Source organism: Dermacentor silvarum, chromosome 9, assembly GCF_013339745.2.
Source record: "Dermacentor silvarum isolate Dsil-2018 chromosome 9, BIME_Dsil_1.4, whole genome shotgun sequence".
Classification (NCBI taxonomy): Eukaryota; Metazoa; Arthropoda; class Arachnida; order Ixodida; family Ixodidae; genus Dermacentor; species Dermacentor silvarum.
In genome coordinates, this window is record NC_051162.1 from 54304499 (window position 1) to 54326192 (window position 21694).

The window sequence follows — 21694 nt, forward strand, 5'->3', positions numbered from 1 at the left end:
GCTAGCCATATACAGTTTCGCTGTAAAAGCGCCGTCCGACAACCAGTCCTAATGCATCAAGCCGATGAGGCTGCAGACGATTGCTGTGGGATCCATGGTAGAGCACTGCACGGGCTCGGGCTTACCCGAAAACCCGAGCCCGGCCCGGCCCGTGGGCCGGGCCGGGCCGGGTAGTACAGTTTTTTTACGGGCTCGGGCCGGGCTCGGGCACGGCGTGTGCTTTTTGACTCGGGGCCGGGCCGGGCTCGGGTTTTTTGACGCGGGCCCGGGCCGGGCTCGGGCTTTCGGGTGGTGTGCATGTAACGTGCAGCGAGTTATTCTCGGGCGTCTCAACTCTGAAAAACATTATTTTTCGGTCTCGGGCCGGATTCGGGCCGGTTTCCAGTCGGGCTCGGGCCGGGCTCGGGCCTAAGGTAAAGGGGTGGCGGGCCGGGCCGGGCGGGTAACGTAGAATATTTCCGGGCCCGGGCCGGGCCCGGGTCTCGCTATAAAAGTTTTGATCGGGCTCGGGCGGGCCGCCCAACGTGAAAACGGGCCCGTGCAGTGCTCTAATCCATGGGAGCGATACCGGGGATACGCTTGACGGGCACGGAGCCCGCCGATATATCAAACACCCAGGTTGCCTTCGGGGGCGACTCCTCTCTGAGATACCCAACAATAAATATTCTAAAACTTGCGCTGATATTTGAATCCCACTTGGCTGTCTCATTTTGATACATGAATGTATAGAAAAATTCATTTTTGTTCAATTAGAAATATTTATGTCAACTTATGTTAAGATCACGGATTAACTTGCAAGTAACACCAGCCCAACGAAAGAGATGGGAATGCGCTATCAGTCACGGGTGAACTTAAAAAAAATGGTGCGCCGTAAAAGAACCTTTTACTGCACTCCTGCAGGTTTCATGCATGATGTCGGTATGGATTTGATATAATTCGCTTATAAACTTATATGATTGTATGTATGATTATATAATTATATAATATAATATATATGATTATATATATATATATATATTTGATTATATAATATGTATATATGATTATATAATACACTTATATGATTACTCTTAGCAACAATTTGAATAAGAGAACATTTGTATATGTGCTACCGTGTGAACGATAATGATCAATATGGACTAGAGGGTTTAAAAAAGAGCTTCGTGGACTAGACAGAGCAACTTGAAGCACCTGAATAAATAGAAAGGTTGGAAAAACTCAATTAGCTACTTGCAGCAAACGCATACCTGCGAATGTGCGTTTCCGGTTCAAGCAAGAGATGAAATATTTATAGCAGACTTGTAAAAAGGAATTGAGCATTTAACACTTCATGTTAGGAGACTGAGAACCTACGCTAACATACTATAGCGCAGCCAGTCACTATAGAACTCAACTTTACATTGAGATCAACAAAAATGGACTGATTTGGTAAAATTCAAACGACAAAAATTTCCCGTTTCGAGGGTACTGCTTTGGGCTAGTTGGTAACGATTCCCGATAAATGTTGGACCCCACTCCACTTCCCACCCTCAAAAACCAGTTGAAAGTTTGCGCTTGTGTCCGTCGTTTCTAGTCATCGTTTCAAGTGATGCGCAAGTAACAGTTCTTGTTTCAAATTAATTACAATCCGAAGCATCCTAGGAGAAGCTTCGTCTTAACTCCTTAGTCCGCTTTCGCTCGAAGCAAGATGGCCGCTGCGACGAGTAAGAGACGCACGGTCACTGCTTTCCGGCAGCGCCGGTAGCTTAGGGTGGCCAAGCAGCGAGGTCCTGTAAATCAATACAAATTGCTTTTCGCCCGCAATCTTCACATACAGGGACTCGCAGGTGCGGCCGGAGTTTGCCAGTACATTCCTGAGCGCACCGTTCGCATGGTTCTAACAAGATTGACGCGCCTGGAGCACGCGACAGTTTTGCTTGACGGCGAGCAAACAGCGCGTGTGCGCCTGCGACGAGGCAGACCCCGAGCCGTCTTTCCGCGGGAATGGTCAAAAATAATGTTTCGCCAAGAGGGGCCTAACTTATTTATGACGTGTTTTCGCGGGAGAGCGAGAGCCAGGGGTACTCGAGCGGAAAGAGCTTGGGAAGGGACTTATTTGAACGAGCGATTGAATGCTTATTTTATATTCGTGTTTGAATGTTTTTTTTTGTGTTGCATAAAAGTGAATAAGCTAAGAGTTAAGTTGCTAAAATATGGTGCTTTCGAAGTTACATTTGAACGAGCTTTTGAAGGCTGCCTTTAAAATATGTTTGAAAGCTTATCTATGCGGAATAATAACAAATAGTAAGTGAAAAAGATTAAGGGAATAAAAAGATAGCGCATGAATTTGAAACAGCTTCTGAATTCTTGTTTTAACTTATCTTTAAGTGTTTCGTTCCCCGGTGCGAATACAAGTAAATAAGTGAAATGTTAAGGAAGGATGCACCGCTTTGGTTTGGGGTTTCTAAAGGGTTTCTAAAGGGTGGTTTGGAGTTTCAAAAAGTGAATAAGTCAACAGTTAAGTGAATTAAAATATGGTGCTTTAGAGGTTACATTTGAACGAGCTATTGACGGGTGGTTTTAAATCATGTTTGAAAGCTTTTCTATGCTGCATTAAAACAAATAGTAGGTGAAAGAATTAAGGGAGTAAAAAATTGTGCATTAATTTTAAACAGCTACTAAATTCGTGTTTTATGCGATCTACAATTGTTTCTTTCCCCAGTGCAAATACAGGTAAATAAGTGAAAAATTAGGCAATAAAACATGCGCCGCTTTGGTTTGGAGTTTCTCCAGGTCTTACAACTGCAACGCGTGCGTAGATGTTCCACACTCTGAGCAAATAATAACAAATATTCCACTCCTTTTTTTTTTCGTCAAGCTTGTAATGAATACAGCCAGCTGTCCGCAGGCTCTGTCATTTGATGATATGTTTAGAAACGATGTCTTGACAGTGTATGTGCCTGTAGTATTATCAGGTTCTCCGCGCCCGCTACGACTTCCTATGCTGAACGCTTTCAAGAACATGAGTAGGCTTTCATTCTCCTAACATAAGAACACGAAGGCATTTGTTCAAACAGTAGAGTGTTCAAAGAGCGTCACAGATCACAAAAAAAGAGGTACAGTATACACTGCGTTCTGTCCTGTGACTGTTTTTTTTTTTAGAGGGTAATCGCACTCTCCGGAAGTTGTCTGACATGATAAAGCAATCAGCCTAGATGAACGCGCTGTTCACATTTGTTAATTTATTTCTGTGTTTCTTTTGTTCTATTTGTCTCTCATTCACGGATAGACCCACTGCCGAGGCCTAAGTGCTCGCTCAAGTGCTCTGAAGGCGCACAGACGGCCGCTCGAAAGCGCCTATAGACGGCAGCAGCGTGCTTGTTCTTTAGGAAATTCAAATGGTCTCAAAGCACCATCTTAATGAAACTACAGCAGGAACTTCACCGACTACAATCCCTAAGCAAAAGGGCTGCTATCACACACGGCTTAGTGTGAATTTGGCCAGGTAGGCTTCGTTGACCTGCACTCAAAGTTTCATTTAGGCACGTTTCTGCATTACGGTTCTACTGGAATGCGACAACCGAGGCCAAAGTTTGAACTTAACGCCTCGTGCTCAGCCACACAAAGGTATCGTAACTAAGACACCCGAGCGGCTTCCACTAGAATTTGAGATGTGCGATCTCTAAATGCTAGACACCAAGCCACTCTGCCAGTGTCTGTGAAAAGAGCACAAAAAGTCAGCGGCCGTTCTACCGTCTATTCAGCCCTCGCTGCGCTGCAAGGACGATATATGTTTATTAATTTTTTTAGAAAAGTTCCTGAATATCGGCGTATTACAAAGAATGAAAACATGACCACCCACATGGGTACGAAAGGAAGCCTGTGAGGTTGAGCGAAGAAGATGCTGGCTTGATGCGCGCCTAATGTGGGAGGTTGCGTATAAAGCGCGCAAAATGCAGAGTGTGGTGAGATAGGTGCGTGGTACCGTGATGAAGGGCGCCCTGTGGGAGGCAGGTGAGCGCGCGTCTCCTCCACTAGCCCGACTTTGCACCGCACGTGCCCTAACTTGGAGCTAATCTCAAGAGGGTGCAAGTTTTGGGCGAGCCGAGATGGCTCGTTGCTGCTTGTGCTCCGTCTTTCCGTGCGCCTAGGGTTGGAGTTCGCGTAATCTCAAGTTTCGGAGACGCGTTGAAGCGAGATGCAGTAGAAGCGTTCGCTCTCCTCTGTTCTCGCTCTTCATCGCGTCAGCGTTGTGACAGCAAGTCCTCGCGGTCATGGAGCGACGTCTGTTCATGTTTGCCTGTGCACGCTTGATACTACGCTTGCTAATTTAATTAGTAAGCTAGTGTTATCTCCAATTTATGTGGCCAATAAATCTATGAATCTTCGTGTAGCTGTTTACTACTTTGCTGTAGCTATGAGTGCTTCGCCTTACAGGTGAAATTCTGACCTTTTTTATTATTAAGAGATATTGATAAAGAATAAAAGCAAACAGATTAAGTCTATCGACGAGTGTATCGTGCGCTACCCTGCATGAGGAGTACGGGAAGATAGCAAAATAGATAAGGAGATAGTGCATGTTCATTGCACTCTCGCAAAAAGGTGCGCGTCAGCAGTACAGCCAGAGCGCTGCCACGGCGATGTAACAACTATTTGGTCTTATCATCCAAGGAAAACAGGTCAGATATAAGGTGTCACGGGTGACGGCATCCCCGGTGAACCGAGTTCTTCCTCCGAAGAGTGATTTCATATTTGTTTTCGTAGCTTTTCAAATTCGCATTTTTTTTGCTCACGACTAATGAGTGGACTGGCCTGCCGTTGTCATCTGACCGAGCAGTTGGAAAACGTTAGACAATCGTGAGGATTTATTTTTGTTTTGTTATATTTGGCCGCATTCGTTCTTTCTCTATTACTTTGGTCTTGTAATTCTGAATTTGGTCTTGTTTTTCTGATACATTCTAATGTATTTTTGTGATGTGTACTGTATGCCCTTCAAGGGGATTTTTGAACGCGTATATTTTTTACCGTGCTTCTGTGGCCCATATGGTGTCTGCAGTATGTTTGTAAAAGAATAACCAAAAATAAAAATTATAGTAACAGAAAAAAACCGAGTGACTTAGGCACTGATCGAATTTGTGGATCCTGAATTTTATGTCCACACTTGTGGCATTCGTTCGTGAGAGGATCCTCATGAGTCCAGTAGACGACTAGAAGGATTTCGCTTGAGAGACCTCCTGACGCACATTATTCATGAGCTTTGTCTGTCGAGTGTACAGTGGAGGCGTATGGCAAGACATTTCGCGATGATATATTTCTGTGCATTTATTCACTTCACAATGATGGGCATGGATCCATTGGGAACTGGAAATAATGCTTTTGAGTCGTATGGACGTACAGCCATATTTTTTTTTAATGTTCTGTGGCTTTTTGAAGCACGTAAACACCTTTGCCAGTAATCACGCTGGTTTTAGCTTTGTTCATCGCAAATGCGGTAGCCCTGAGTTACTGGGCTTCTTCAAACAGCTTGCACTGCTCTTACTTATGCACTCAAGAAAGCGAGATAGAAAGAAAGCTAATAGACAAGTCTAAGAATGTTCAACTACCCGAGCGCATAGTTTGCAGCCCTACACAATAGATAAGGCAGGATTGGATGAAAAAAAAAGCAATGAAGGAGGTGCACATTGGAGGAATATACCGACGGTCACTCAGGCATGTTGTGCATTCAAAAAATAAAAAAACAAACAAAGGCTTGCCATCCCTGTCCTGCGAAAGTGGATGTCCAGCGATGCTGTTGAATATAACCACTCCAGCTGATGAGGAGGGTATGCAATGCTGTATTGCTTTAGGTTATTGGTAGTGATGGTAATTTAGAGTAATGGTTGTAATGGGAGTAATGGTAATTTTCACAGCACGCCGTCCGCCCATAGCGGTGCTCCAACAACAGTTGAAATCAGTTGCTAGACTGGTCGTTTATTATACGAAAGGCTAGGGAACGTCACTCCCCACGTCGCAAGCTGCCGTAGGCGCGGCAGCTTGCGCGACAGTAATCATTACCGGGAAACGTATGTGGGGAGCGCTACGTGCTTTGCATTGTTATGAGCAGCGCCTTATAGTCAAGTATGTTGTACGGATGCTTGTTTTCAGCTTGTTCTTTATTGAAACGTATGTTTTTCTGTATGTTGTATGCATGATTCTAAAGAATGTATGCACTGTTCGCTGCACTTTGCTGACTGATTGAAGCCTCGGCCTTACGGGGTTACGAGCCACTGCTCCTGCCCTGCACAGCCGCCGGTATCGGCCCACAATGTTTGCTTACGAACGCGGACGCGAAAACATTCCGACCAACTAGAGGCTAACAGCTTCGCTGTACGATTCAATAACACACAAAGTGCTTTTACGGGTCGATAGGAATCATACTGGGCGCTCGAGGCGTGTTTCCTTCGTCAGCGTAGGTGACGCCATTGGCGTGGTCGTGCTGTAACTGTATGGGCACGCACGCTCGGTCTACGCTTTAAGGGTTAGGCCTGCAGAAATGCGCAGTGCGTTTAGCACCAAAAGCGACGAAGCCAAGCAGGCACACCCTTAGCTCTCCTCAATGGGCTCTGCCGGAGTCAAAATAGCATTCTGGCTTCCACTGCTGACATGAGCGCAGTACACGCGCACACACAGACATAAGCATTCGTACGGAGGAGCTGTGCGCACATCATACAGTGGTGCGTGGACTTTTCTGAACAAAACGCACAGTAGACGTCCAGCTATATGTATACCTAATACTTTATTTGGGAGCTGACGAACCCCCACGGTTTTCCTTCATTATTATTCCGTGCATGATCGAGGTGCGACGCCTGCAACGCCGCTGGCGGTGCACGCCATCTTTCTGAGGCGCATTCTGTGCAACACAAAATCTTGATATTGATTTAAATGTGGCGCCTTCGGGAGATCTGACTGCTTTTGTTGCGATAGCAATTATATGGGAACTCCAGGCGAATTACCGTCGTAGGCGTCCACGTAAGCTGTAGGTGCGAGCGAAAGCTTGAAGGATGGTGGCTGGGTGCCGAGAAGGATGGTGGTTTGGTGCCGCGGTGTCTTCTCGCACAGGCAAGGTATGAAGGCAAGGAGAGTGCACGCACTACGGGGGGGGGGGGGGGGGAGAGATTAATGCGCATATCCTCTTTTACTCCAGCTGCGGCAGCTGAGCGCGGCTGCGCGCGTCGTATATTGGAGGCATTCTGCGCTGAGTTGGAAAGCTAGCCGACCGGGGATAGCTCATGGCTTCGTATGCGCTGTGTTCTCGCTCGCATAGTTGGCGCTGAAAGGAAAGTGAGCAAGTAGAGGATTTTTCTCGCCGATGCTGCCACTCTTCATCGTGCCAGCGCTCAGAAAGCGTCTGTCCGCGGTCATCGAATGTGATGTGTTCGTGTTTGTCTCTGTGCGCTTGACAACATGTTTCTTAATTTAGTTAGTAGCCGTGCGTTCACTAAAGTTTATAGTTACCTAATAACTTGCTATCGCAATCAATGCTTCGAGTGTTGGGCAAAACTAATTTTCTCTTGTGTTTTTTTCTTTGCATTTATTTATTTATTTTTCGAGGGGGATGCGGTGTTAGCGCCGACGGATGTGGCTATGATCCCATGATGCTCTTTCCGTAATCGTTTTGGACCCTAGCTGGTTTAGCGGTCTAGGCACAAACAGACGCTGGAGGTTATGTAGGAACTTCGTTATTCTTTGGCATACTGTTGCTTCCCAAGACAATCAGAAGCGCCTTAAGACGAACAGCGACACCGCAACTAACGTTGTACTCCGGGTGCCCAGGTGCTACTTAGGACCCCCTCCCGACGTGTGGCCCTTCCCGAAAAGCTCCTTCCTCGCTACACGGGCCCATACCGCGTCGTTCGACGAGTGACTAACGTCACTTACGAGATTGTATCCGCCAATCCGACCACATCTTCCCTTCCGTTGGCCAACGACGTCGTCCATGTTTCGAGACTCAAGCATTAGCACCCTTCTTCTGCTGTGGGTCCTTAGTGGCGCCGGGCCGGCGCTTTTGCCGCCGGGGGTCATTGCTACGTGCTGTTATAAGAAGATGATGTTGACACTTCGATGTAGTGGGAGGTTGCAATAGGCGGCCTCTGACTGATCTGAGGACGACGACGTGCCTTGTTTTATGTCGCCTGGCTTCCATATTGGCCAGTTCTTGCTACCCCTTGTAAATACACCTTGTATATAGTTTCCCTACTGCGCTTCCACTTAACAATATGAACAGCACCTCAATCATCGCTCGAGGAGCGTTTACCTATTCCGTCGTCGCCATTAAAGCAATATGACCTTGCGGTCACCTCGCCTGCAAGATGGGGGCCTTCGCATTCACTAGACGTTAAAGGAATCCCGCAACTGTTGCCGAAACCCGGAATTCGTGTAATCTCAAAGGGATTCAAAGACTCTGATGATGTACGAAAGGCCTTGGTTTGCGTCGTATTGATAATAGGTGAACAGTATGAGTTATATGTTTACCTGCCGTAGACTTAAGTGGCACATTGGTCTACTAGTAGTTGAAGTGCTGAAATAATATGCATTTGTAAGCGTTAATCCCAGTCATATGAGATAAAGCAGTATTGCGTCGCAGTGGGTAGGACTTATGGGCATTTCCAGCTGTAAAAAAATGCTCCAGGGTACGAAGCGACCTAATAGTAATACAAGGAAATATGCAGAAACCTGTGTTGCCATGCGAGGGAGCAACGTCAATAGTTGTAAGTGTGGAGCATGTTTTGAATATTTGCATCGGAGACCGTTGGGAGGCCTAAAGAAATAAATGAAGCCCGAATACCGCATCTTTACGTTTGAAGTACGGTAACACAAATTCCTTTTGTTAAGACAGGACAGGGTCAGCCTACCATTTCTTGCTGAATTCTTGCTCAGATGAGTTTATAGTTTTTAAGGAAACTTAACAGAAGATAGTCATTTTAATATACACTTTTTATAGCCTTTACAGAATACTAGCTGAATGCTTCATGGACGGTAATTTGGCTTATGATTTCTGATTCTATTTATTACAGCTGTTACCCTCGAAATCTGCCTTACGTAGGAACTGTTTGGACAACATATGCGTTATACACCGCGCAAGGATAAGCAGCTTTGCACAAATATTGCATGCAGAACATGTCAGCCGCTATGCTGCTATTCCTTGCCATAAAGGTCGGGACAACTTCAATTTACGAAATTAGGGTCCGAATGTACCTGCCTTCGGTTTCCCAATACACTAAGAAATAATTAAAGTGATTAGCTCGCTGAGCTAAGTTCCGTCCTTCGCGATATTTGTAGCTAATTAGGGTGAACTACTATTACGGCTTTAGTGCTATCAAAACATTCTGGTTGGGCATTCGACATGCATAAAGAATACAAAAGTATTTAGTATCTCCTCCTAGATGCTCGTAGTTGTGGAGGACAATTCAGGAGTATAGAGTTTGGTATAGGCGAGGGTATACAATTCTGCTGCTGGGTGGGGTCGGCGCGCGGAACAAAGGTGCAATTGGATGTCACTGGCAGAGACATCCAATTGAAAAAAATACATAGGATGATCATGGCGATGATAATGATAATAATCTTTTTCGGGAACTTTGTCGAAATGTCCCTCTCTACCGGGCAGCAATAGACACACAGGCTGATTTTCAGTCCTACGCTGTTCAAGTCAGTGAATCCCCTACAGCATCAAGTGTATTTTGCAGCGTTGTTCTTCGTAATACTAATCATTCTAAGTATGCCTAGAATAAACATTTTACTACTCATAATACGGATAAATTACTGTTGAAATCGAACACATGTTTCTATTTTATCTATTTGGAACGCTTAACACCATACATGAAACACTATTGAGAAGTTCTTACAGTTAAAGTATCAAAGTTTTTTAATTTATTCAATTATAAATTTAGTATTTGCCTCTTCAAGGAATAGGTAATTGTTTATGGTTTTTGTATTTCTTGCCTATTATTGTATTAATTTTCGTCTTTTGATACACTTAAGTTTACAACCACCTTAATGCTAGCTTTTAGGGCAATTTTGGTGAGTTGCCGCCAGTTTTCCGGAACCGGTACATCTGTTTTCAACATTTTTTTTCTAGCCTCATTCCTGGACCGATCCCGCAGTTAGTGCAATCTTAAAATATGGCAAAGCTGATGGTCATGACTGATGCTAATGACGATGATAAAGAATCGTGCAATTTATTCTCAGAACCGCGCTCATGACGACAATGATGATGGGGGTGATGATAATGATAGGTGCGATGATGATGATGATGATGATTGGGACGACGAAGACAATATTTATATGATGACGGCGATGATAACTGACGACAAAAACTTCGATGGCGAAACACCCTCTAGTTGACGTCACTCAAACGTTTTCGCTCCAGCGCAGCTGTCACCATAAATTATACGGTTCCAACGCCCCATTCTCTGCCCCAACTCGCCAAGGAAGACATCGTCTCTCCGTGCCTTCAACTAGAGGTTGACTCGCCTTCCAACTTTTTTTTTTAATTACGCTTTGTAACCTTTCACAAAAGGTCTCCCTATGCAACCTTGAGCTCGCGGACCTCTTTCTCTTCATCTGTACCCACGTTGCTTTTTACTACGAACATAATTCTAAAGTAAATTCCGATTGCTTCCGGTTGTTCTATATTTCCAGGTGTGCTTGGCTGTAGACCTGAGGTACGAGCCAGCGACCGGCGAGCCCGTACCCGAGCTGGGCACGCAGCTCAGCAGCGCCCTCGTGCGCCTCCCCACCAACACCGAAGGTGCCATACCGCGCCTTTGGGAAGTACGACAAGCCATGGACGAGCTCAAGAACTCGCCGGACCCCGTGGTGTTGTACGGGGCAGCAAACATCCTGTTCACCCTGCTGCCCTGCCGGCTAGCACACTGGTCGGTATACGCGCTTTACTGTTCGTCACGTAGCCGCCCATACTAACACATCTTGGAACCAGCCCTATAGGGCCAGGAACTAGAAAGGAAAGATGTGATAAACACGTCCATGTCTTTGCTTTCTCGTGCCTTGTTTGTCGGCATATACCTGGGTTATATTATGAATCCACTCACCAATAACCAAATACTCTATGCTACCGATTTTAGGTTTGATGTTTTTGCTGAAAAGGAAACACGAAATGCCTGTTCTGTCTATTAGAATTTCGACACTGTACTGGCATTTGTTTAGCAATCAGGTACTTCTTACTAGTGGAGAACGTAAAGTCTAAACTTTCGCGGTTTTCGTAAATTTCCTGCTTATGCCACTAGCTATGACGTCGGAGTTGCATCAAGCGCATGTCAAAAATTTACCTGGCTCTGACTTTTTTTTTTTGTGGGCTTGCTGAGGAAGCTTTTGCACAGGAAAATTCTAGACTTATCAGAAATAATGGTTGGCGCAACATCGCAAATAGAACGAAAATAGAACAACGGAACACGGGGCAAAGAGTTGCTGGTACAAACCAGCCCAACATTTTGTTTTTGTAGGCTCAGTTAACAGGTAAACGTAATTCTTTGTTTTGGTGACAGTCGGGGCAGTTCTGTATCTTCAAATTAATGAGAGAAAATAAAATAGAAGAGAAGAACGATAGAGCGGACAACAAATGACTGTGTGTGTCGGCACTGCCACAAAGTTTGTCAAGACGCCATATAGCCACACACAGTGTCAGATACTACATACTACATACTACGCCACACAGGGAACACTGTCGTGCAGCCACAATTTGCAGAGCAATGAAGTCTTTTTTTTAGATAACGCAGCAGCGCCCTTATAGACGCTTGCACCGATGTTCATGTAGGCTAGTGTCGAAGCATTTTGGTTTCTGTGAGTGGGCGCTTTTGTGCAGCGCTTGAGTACGCGTAGTTGTTGCCACTCTAGCACCGAATAATACAAATCAGGCTGTTTTACGTAAATTTTCGGAAAGTTTTGTGCATAGCTGTCTCCACTCACTCATGCGCTTCTTTCTTCCCTTTTTCTTTCCCTCTTCCCCTTCCCCCAACGCCCAGTAGCTGGCTGAGGGATATACCTCAGGCCCACCTCTCTGCATTTCGTATCATTAAACTTTTATCTCTCTATCTCTCTCATTACTTGCACTTTATCATTATTATACAGTTAGGTTCCTCACTATTTACAATCTTTCGATTTGCATGCTGCGTCTGCTTACCCATTCACTTGTGTGGTATTTGCCGGCTTGCTCACTCCCGCCTGCTAGTGGACTTGTACAGACAGTATGGCCCACGTTTTATTCAAACCATGGGGCCTTTCTATTCATTTCGCCGTATCACGCCAAGCTTGTTCGAAATGCGGAACATTTGTGTTTCATTGTGAGTGCCCGCGCAGGTTCATGGGTATGTGGCACCGCAAACCGTCGGCGGTGTTCTGCAACATGCCGGGTCCCGAGGAGCCCGTGGTGTTGGGCATGAGCCGCGTCAAGACCGCGGTCGCCTGGGCGGGCTGGACGCCCGAGGTTCCGCTGGCCGTCACCATCACGTCCTACGCCGGCGCCTTCAACGTAGCCGTGTCGTCCCAGATGGACATCGTGCCCGACCCCGACGAGATTATCAGGGAATTCGCCAATCAGGTAATCGAAGACGCAGAAAATGTAGACGGCATGAAACGAATTAAACGTAAAGGGCAACTAACACGGTGATGGGTTCGTCAAGAAAAAAAAAACGAAATGCACCTGTAGCAGGAAATTGGGACGCATGGGCGAATATTTTCTTGCGGCCCACTCGTTGCATTTTAGAGCGAATATGTCTAGTGAATTTCGACAACGGTTGTCTAATGGCAGCGATGTAAGCTGGCGGTGTTGTCAGTATCGAATGTCAATCAAAGAACAATCAACAGCACAGCCTGCGTACTATACCGAATTTGCCTTGAAGTGTATAATTACCAAGAGTTAAAAAAGCTACATAGTAATAGTTACGGGTGATTTTCGTGCTGTGGCAAAACAGATCCTTATAGAACTTCCGTTACTTTAGTGCTTAATGCATAAAATTAGCAATAAGTTTGAGACAAGAAACTTCACTCGGCGCTCATGTCGTGTTTCTTTCTCCTCCGTTGTTTATAGCGCTATTATTGGGCAATATGTGGGGCTGGTAATTAGCAAAAGCACAACTTCGATCGACGCAAGTTCAAACGTGCAAGTTGCAACGTGCAGAGCAATAAAAATTGGAGGACGCTTGAGCTTCGCCTTTAAAAGTGGAACGCGATTGCGTTATCGGGCACCGTTCGCATCGCATTTTTCTTTGAGTAGGCTTCACTGCAAGAAAAAATGTGGGAAAGCCACCTTACAAAGACCAAGCCAGCGCCTACTCTATTTTTTTCAATGCCAGCCAGATGCGGCCGATCCAATGGTTGAACACCCTCTACGATTACCCTTTCCTACTCTCTCCCGTCGGCTAGCGCTCGCACATTCTTTACGGTCATGGGGGAGAGTACCCTCTGGGTGGCACCTCACGACGGAAGTCGGAGGAAGCAATCCTGACAGACGCGTGAAGCGTCTACCGCATCTCCTCCGGAAGAACAGCGGCGCGTGCTCAGACGCAGCCGTGACGCAAGCAATCATACCTAGTCATACCCTCTGGGTAGCGTCACATCGCGGCAACTCACTGAACTAAGGAGCACCAACGGCTCCCATGGCGGAGCAGACGATTGCACTGGCATTGAAAAAATAGAAGAGGCGCTGACCAAGCTTACACTGATGCCCTTAAACTCGGATTCACTTTTAAACAGAAATGCATTGCTGGGAAGACATTTTTCCAGGGGCATTACAAGTCGTCTTATATTAAAATGTGAAGGCCCTAGGACCTTTTTTATTATTTTATTACTTGTTTGCTGTTGCCCCGACGCGCGCGCGTGTCCAAAACGCATTAGGCAGGCGAAGACGCAATTTGACCTGCAGAGGATGCGAGCGCCATCTGGATAAGATTTTCGCAAGTAGCGTACCCGAGCGCGCCGCTGTTGGTATGATAGAAATGCTGGAAAGGAGGTTTGTGTTTTAGTGTCCTCGTAACATAATTATGTTTTCTCGTACATTCAAATAACAGTCCGACGCCACCATGTCTGTAGGTTGTGGTTAAGTCGTACTTTTCCATTTTTCTGATGGATTTCACTGTGAGAAATTCAATTTTTGTTCACTAACACGTTGCGCAACGCAGAGGGCCTGTGCGGTAGCGATGGTTCGGGATGATTTTCTCCGCCACGAACGCCGGCATCCACACCGACGCCGGATTTTCTGCGACACGGGGCCCTTCACGCTGTCGCATTAAAACGGCGCAGATGTGGTCACCTTCCGTATTCTTGCGTAGTGCGCATAAGACTTTGGTAGTAGTACGCACGACGCCGTGTGATGTGCGGCCACACCGTAAGCCTACATTTGTGGCGTCACTCGTATGTTGCTCTTCTCACATGTAAAACTGATGTTGGAGGTTTAAGTAGCACGCATCATTTCCATTTCATCCAGCTACACGGGGTCAAATCCAGTGAAGAAACACTTGTACTGTTGTTATTGTCAGTCCTGTGAATGAAACCACACTTAATAATAATTAGCGCATGAATGAATGTATGAATGAATGAATGAATGAATGAATGAATGAATGAATGAATGAATGAATGAATGAATGAATGAATGAAGTGGCTATCTCTAAGACTTGATAACTTAATAAAAGACATATTATTGCAGTCAATGTAGCCGCATTAGTAGAAGAGGAGGAGTGTTAGCGGAGAAGACGAAGAAGAGAACTCTTCTTGCTCGTCGGAGGCTCGCCCTGAGGCCTGTTCAATAAACACCGTTTGTCGCGCGTCGTAACAGTTTTTGGTGGAGGTGCTGGGTACTTCAAGTAACGACGGACCCGGAGCCATTTATTCTCCGCCGGAGTCGTCGCCTCGCCGGACTACCCCCTGCGCCTGTTAACATGACCAACGAAGCAGACGCTCGGGGACCGATACCTGCCGCTCCGGGATCAATGCCTGCTGGTACGTGGCGCTACTACCGAGAACCTCGGGTTTTCGCCGGGAGAGCAGGTGAAGATGTAGAAGAATGGCTCAGACATTACCAACGGGTAAGCAAGTCGAACGGCTGGAACACCACCGACCAACTAACCAACGTTATCTTCGCTCTCACTGACACTGCCCTGATGTGGTTTGAGAACCACGAAGAATTATTAACAACGTGGGAACGTTTCGTTCATGACCTAAAGGAATGCTTTGGCGACTCGGACGCAAAAAAGAAACGCGCAGAGCATACCTTGGCACAGAGAGCACAGCTACCAGGGGAGACTTGCACTGCCTACATTGAAGAGATATTGAAATTGTGCAAGCAAGCTAACGCAAGAATGTCCGAGGAAGACAAGGTCGGGCACCTGCTTAAGGGCATAGCAGAGGATGTCTACAATTTTCTGATCGGCAAGGACAGTCTCGCTTCAGTGTCTGATGTCATGAAGCACTGCCGTACGTTCGAGGCGCTGAAGATGCGCCGAATAACGCCAAAGTTTGGTCGATTGGCCAATGTTACCACTGTGGCCAGCATCGATATGAGCTCTTCATTTGACTTGGCGTCGACCATACGACAGATCGTCCGCGAAGAGCTAGACAGACACACCGAGACGACACGTCGCCTGCCTGATGTCTCAGATGCCTCCTTTTCGCAAGCCCCGGCGACTTCACCACCTTTGAATGGATGGCAACCGTCGGTGAGCGTCGCGAATGTGTCAGAGTACCGACACGCACCGGCATCGAGAGGCCACTACTCTTCGGATACCCGATTTGAACCTCACCCTCGCTACGCACGTTCCTCTGGACGCCCCACCACTGGCAATGCTCCGCGTTACGACCCAGTCATTCGTCCTAGGCGTGCAGACGTGTCTGACAGTTCTGAAGACTACCGCAGAAGCCGTCCGCTTCCGACATGCTACGTCTGCGGCGTCCTTGGCCATATATCCCGTTTTTGTCCTCAACGCCAAAGGTATCCGTACGATCAACTTGCTGCCCCAGCCCCCAACGCCCAATGGCCTCCTATGTCGCAATCGCCTTCTAGCAGCAACTTTTGGCAAGGAAGCTTACGGAACCGCTCACCTGCCTCCGATCGTAGCGTGACGCCACCTCCTGTTCCTCGATTGCACCGGTCTCCTTCACCACGGCGTCGTTCAAGATCACCACCGCCGGAAAACTAGAGAGCGCGGCCAATGGAGGTGAGGTCGCTGGAGATTCGCTGCTGAAAGATATGCCTCCGCCTGTGTTTATGTTGAAGAACAAAGTGAAAGTCCTCGTTGATGGTGTGTCTACATTGGCGTTAGTGGACACCGGTGCTGTTGTCTCTGTGATGAGTCTCGCTTTCCAAAGGTTATTAGGACGCAAAGTGGTATTTCAATGGAACCAAGTGGCAACATTTTGTGGCGTGAGCGGGGATTCGTTGCGGCCTGTTGGTATTTGCACTGCACAAGTGTCACTGGGTGGTAGAGTTTTCACGACTGAATTTACAATCCTCCCCCGTTCCTCACATGATGTTATATTAGGTATTGATTTTCTGCAGATGTGCGGTGCCACCGTTGATTGCCGAACAGGGGAGATGTTTGTGAGTGGTGAAATTTCTTACGAGCTCATGCAGGATGCTCCAAACGAGGATGGCGCATTTCATGCCTGTGAGGACACTCTCGTGCCTGCTTTGTCAGCTGTGTGTGTGCCGGTGGGCTGCGCTACTACCACTCATCGGGCTTTCGACGCCACAGTAGAGCCGGCGTATTTACCGTGCATGAAGAAGAACATTTTTCTGCCACATTGTCTTGTGTCTGTTGCTCAGCGGCGCTCCAAATTATGGGTTGTCAACCCTTCAGGCGAAAACGCAGTGGTACCTGCTGGCATGAAGCTTGCTTCCTTCAAAGAGCACAGATCGACGCCAGTCGCCGTGCTCACAGATGCTCCACATACACGAGTTGACATCTGCTCGGCAGACTCGAAGATTCTGCCAATGATCAGCAAGTCGATCAGCATGGACGAGCGCCGTACATTAGTGAACGTCCTGACTAAACACTTAAGCATCTTCGACTTCGCCCAGGGCGATAACGCGCCGTCCATTCCTGCGTCTCGAACCAAGCACAGAATTAACACGGGGTCGGCGCAGCCTGTTCGACAGAAACCCTATAGAGTGTCACCGTCAGAGCGCCAGGTTATCGACGAACAGGTTCACGAAATGCTACAGAAAGGAGTAATTCAGGAGTCATCTAGTCCGTGGGCTGCTCCAGTTATACTGGTGAAAAAGTAAGACGATACTTGGAGATTTTGTGTGGACTACCGCCGTCTCAATTCCATTACCAAGAAAGACGTTTACCCTCTCCCAAGGATTGATGACGCATTGGATTGCCTTCATTCAGCATCCTACTTTTCTTCTGTAGATTTGCGATCGGGTTACTGGCAAATCCCAATGCACCCGGCGGATAAAGAAAAAACGGCCTTTATAACCCCGGATGGCCTTTTTGAGTTCAACGTCATGCCGTTTGGGCTTTGCAATGCACCCGCGACTTTCGAAAGATTTATGGACACCATTCTTCGAAGCCTCAAATGGCATATTTGCATGTGTTACCTAGACGACGTTGTCATCTTTGGAAGCACTTTTGAAGAGCACAACAGGCGCCTGGAAGTCGTCTTAGACTGCATCTAAAACGCCGGCCTAGTACTCAATTCGAAGAAATGTCACTTCGGTGGGCGGCAGACATTGGTGCTTGGCCATCTTGTAGACAAGGATGGTATCAGGCCTGATCCACAAAAGACAGCAGCTGTTGAAGCGTTTAAGCCTCCTCGGTCTGTTAAAGAGCTTCGTAGTTTCCTAGGCCTCTGCTCTTATTTCCGCCGATTTATACCTGCTTTTGCCGATGTCGCCTATCCCCTGACTCTTCTTCTGCATAAGGACGCCGTTTTTGAGTGGACTCACGAGTCCGAGAACCGAGAACTTCACACCGAGAACTTAGCTGACTTGCCCGGCGGGCTTCGTCTAGGAGGGGAGGAATATTGCAGTCAATGTAGCCGCATTAGTAGAAGAGGAGGAGTGTTAGCGGAGAAGACGAACAAGAGAACTCTTCTTGCTCGTCGGAGGCTCGCCCTGAGGCCTGTTCAATAAACACCGTTTGTCGCGCGTCGTAACAATATTACTACTCCTTTTTTCGTTGACATGAAAAACAACGAAACGTTAGCACCAAGAGCTGTTAGTGTACGTGTGGAACACGTAGCAATACATCACATGTCACATATCGGAAAAGTAAAAGCACAATATATACGGTTTAGCATGAGTCCTCAATGTACGCAATGTCACAATAGATAAATACAATCGAAGTTGTCACAGGCACTATAGATACACTACAGATGCACAAGTTAGAGAAAGAAATTGGGGCAGCTTCCCACTAGTGGTGCGAAGACTGGGCAAACAGCGAAGCTGGCGCCCCACCTAGCTCATTCTCGGATCGGCTAAGTTGGTGCGAGGTTGCGCTTTTTTTTTTCGAAACTCGTGCAAACCGTCCATCGGCACCTCCGATAGATTTCCGAACTCCTCGCTGAAAGTTCTCCATGACTCGCAGGTCCGGATCGCTTTGTCGACGCTTCTGGTTGCACACACACTTTTGCTCTTTTGCTCGGTAACGCTAACTCGCAACTCCGTATCTTCTGCAAATCGCTGACGTTTCGCCGCCACTTCACCGGCGCGATACTCCAGGTTGGTCCGAAGTCGTGTCGTCCGCTCTCGAGTAGCGGCACGACGGTTTTTGCGCCGCGCTTCCTCTTATACGGGAGTAACGCACTTCTTCAGTCGGCCCATCTTCATGGCGATGTGCTCGGGGCGGAGACATGGGGTATCGTGTCTCTGCCGCGGCGGCACAATGACGTCACGGTTTAGCTCCGCCTCCGCAGCGGTGGCGAGGCTCGCCGTACTTGGGCAACGGGTTGCTAGGCAACGCATGGTGACGTCATTGCTCGGCGAGGTTTTCCTGCGCACAATCCCCGGACTAACCACCGGCTTAAACAGCTTCGCTGTTAAAAGAACGGACAGATCCAACGCACTGTTGGCATAGAAAGACGCGAAGCTTTTGAGTCAGCGAAGTAGCAGCAGTGGCAGTAGAGGCAATGAAAGCTTCAGTTTAAAAACTGGCACAAAACACGGTTTCATAACCCAAGTGCATACAACGTCGTTTACACATACATTGCGTGCACACACAATCTCATTTTCACCACCAAAGTGCACATCTCCATTCGCGCTCCCGGCTTCTTCTCACAGCTTGACCACCTGTCGGACTTGCTGTCCAGGCGGAGGATCCCCGGGGAGCACAGGCGTCGTTCCAGTTACACGGCTGAGCGTCGGAACCAGGAGATCGTCAGGCCTCCCTTGCACGAGGTGAGCCAAGGGTCTTCATGCACTAAACTGCACCGACACTTTGTACGGGTCGTTCTTGTTCTGGCCAACAATGACACTGCAAGTTCACACTCTTCGCACACTCGCGCGCCCTCACTGTTGTGAAATGCGGCTGCTGCCTCTAACGAGCACTTTCCACCATGTATTTCCGCAGAGGCACGTAGTGTCTGTCATCATTTATGGTACAGTATAAACGATCGACAAGAGACCTCAAAGAGAGCGTAAGACATTTGCAGCAAATTCGGATGGAGCCATGCTTCTGGTATTGAATGTAAGCGCCTTGTGCGTAACATCCTACACGCAAATAGAAATATTGCCACACGTCTTGGGTATGCCGCGTCCTCTGTCTTGACTCATGTTGCCTACGAACAAAGTCATGTGCACTTTCACAGCTTAAACATGGCCTGCAATAAAGTAGCGATGACGCAGCAAGCGCACTAAAAACAAGGATACTTGCTGTTAATGAGTCAGACCATACATAGAACCTACCAGCCATTATAAGAGCCAAACAATCGCCTGTCCAGAGATTAGAGTCTGTAATCCTTCGGCCGTTCTATGCGAACGTTTCTTTGAACTGCTTCATATTTGGCCAGGCAGTTTGAATGGTTTGTAGACACGATCAGTCAGAAATAATATGCGCCAGATGCTCCTTGCAAGCCTGTGTGTGCGCACTGAAATCGCAATTGCAATTTCACAGGGCGTAGCGCCGCTTTCAGAGGGCTGTCAGATGCATTTGACAGGGAACAAGCTTGTATTGCAGTGTAAAGCAGAAGCAAAGCTGCTTCATGTGGTCGGTGTCCCCGCTGCGGTTAGCGCCTCCGCAGTGCTGCTTTTATCGCAGGACAGTTCATGAGTTTGCGGAGGCTGTGTGAGCTGCACAATTGGACATTTCGCTCGTGTTAAGCTAGCTAGCGTCTGTTTTACAAGTCTGCCGGCATATTCTTTTGACGTAAACGGTGGTCTTGGAAATGTCATGTCTAGTTTGCGTTCTTAGTATATCGCAACAGAAAAGACATTAAGCAAAAACCAGGATATCATACAAAATATTCTTGCTTGCGCGTTTTTTTTTTTTTGTTATGCCGAATGCATATTATGAAATATAGCTTTAAAGGAGAAGTGAAAAAGGAAAACGTTATTGAAGGGCATAAGGCAACGTCGCTGGACTGGATGTTATTTCAGCTGACGCATGGAGAAAACCAAGTAATGACAGGGGTATTACTGCAGTACTGAAACGAGCACGTGAGGGCACAGGACTTACAAAGTAACATTTTTTAAATACTTGATCAGCTACCAAGCCCTCGCGACCTTCCAAATTTTAGTTGCTCGTGATGGCCTAAACAATCTTATATATAACTTTAGGCGAGCAATCGATGAGCTAACCACATACGCACCGAAGTAATTCTGGGGCTTTACGGAAAAAGAAGTTCATCATGGCTTCATATCGCCAACAGCGCTGCATGTCCTGTGCATATCTCCGAAATTGCGACTTCCTGGGGCCAGTAACACATACATGTCAGGTCTCTAATGGGAAGACAGTTTTGGAAGATTTCGTTTTTATTCTGAGCCATGCATGGATCCGCGAAAGAATGCGACAGCGTTAAATAAACTCTATACCTAATGTTTAAATATTTGGAGACGTATTGGTTCATATTTGCTGACTATAAGCATAGTTTCTTTATTTCTTAAGTTACCTTGGGGCATAAATTCGGTGGCACATTCTCATGTTCTGGAAGTTATGCTTCTCAGGTTCCTCTACTTTCTGACGCCATTCGTTTTCGATTCTGATGACACCGCTATTTTAGGCATGATAAAACAAAAGCAATCAAAATAAAAGCAGTTTTACAAAATATAGCCCTTCATTTGATCACATGAAGGTGTGTTATTCATTCATGGCTACGAATACCATAGAAAACTCCGGCATTGAACTTAGACAACACTCTTCAATCTATTCAGCTTATTTTAATTTGCCAGGTAACACTGCTTCCAAGGCCACGTTCCTATTTGCTTATGCTTGCCATCTTTCGTCACAAGAATTTGCATGTTTTTAAAAGGGTTTTCATGGCGTCTATGGCACGTTGTAAGTTGGACCACTCACTTAGGCTCGTCGTAGCTGCACGTGTAGAACGCCTAAATATTTATTTCTTCACATTACAGTCCGCCGTATCTCGCATGTGATTCCTTAGTTCGGTGTCAGAAGCAACATAAGCAATAAAAAAGTGCAAGCACTTCGTCCATTGCGTTCGCTACCTCGTAGTACATGTGTGGCGATTATCAGCACAAACGTTGCGATAACTACGACAGCGCTCACAA

The 21694-nt window shown here is 46.9% G+C and overlaps 1 protein-coding gene across 1 annotated transcript in view; it reads left to right on the forward strand.

Annotated features, from left to right (window-relative positions):
- LOC119465254 (uncharacterized) overlaps positions 1-21694 on the forward strand; it is a 405770-nt gene that overhangs the window by 347274 nt on the left and 36802 nt on the right. Inside the window, 3 exon segments of the mRNA XM_037726053.2 lie at positions 10657-10892; positions 12331-12571; positions 19250-19366. Of these exon segments, the coding sequence (XP_037581981.1) occupies positions 10657-10892; positions 12331-12571; positions 19250-19366 (594 nt within the window).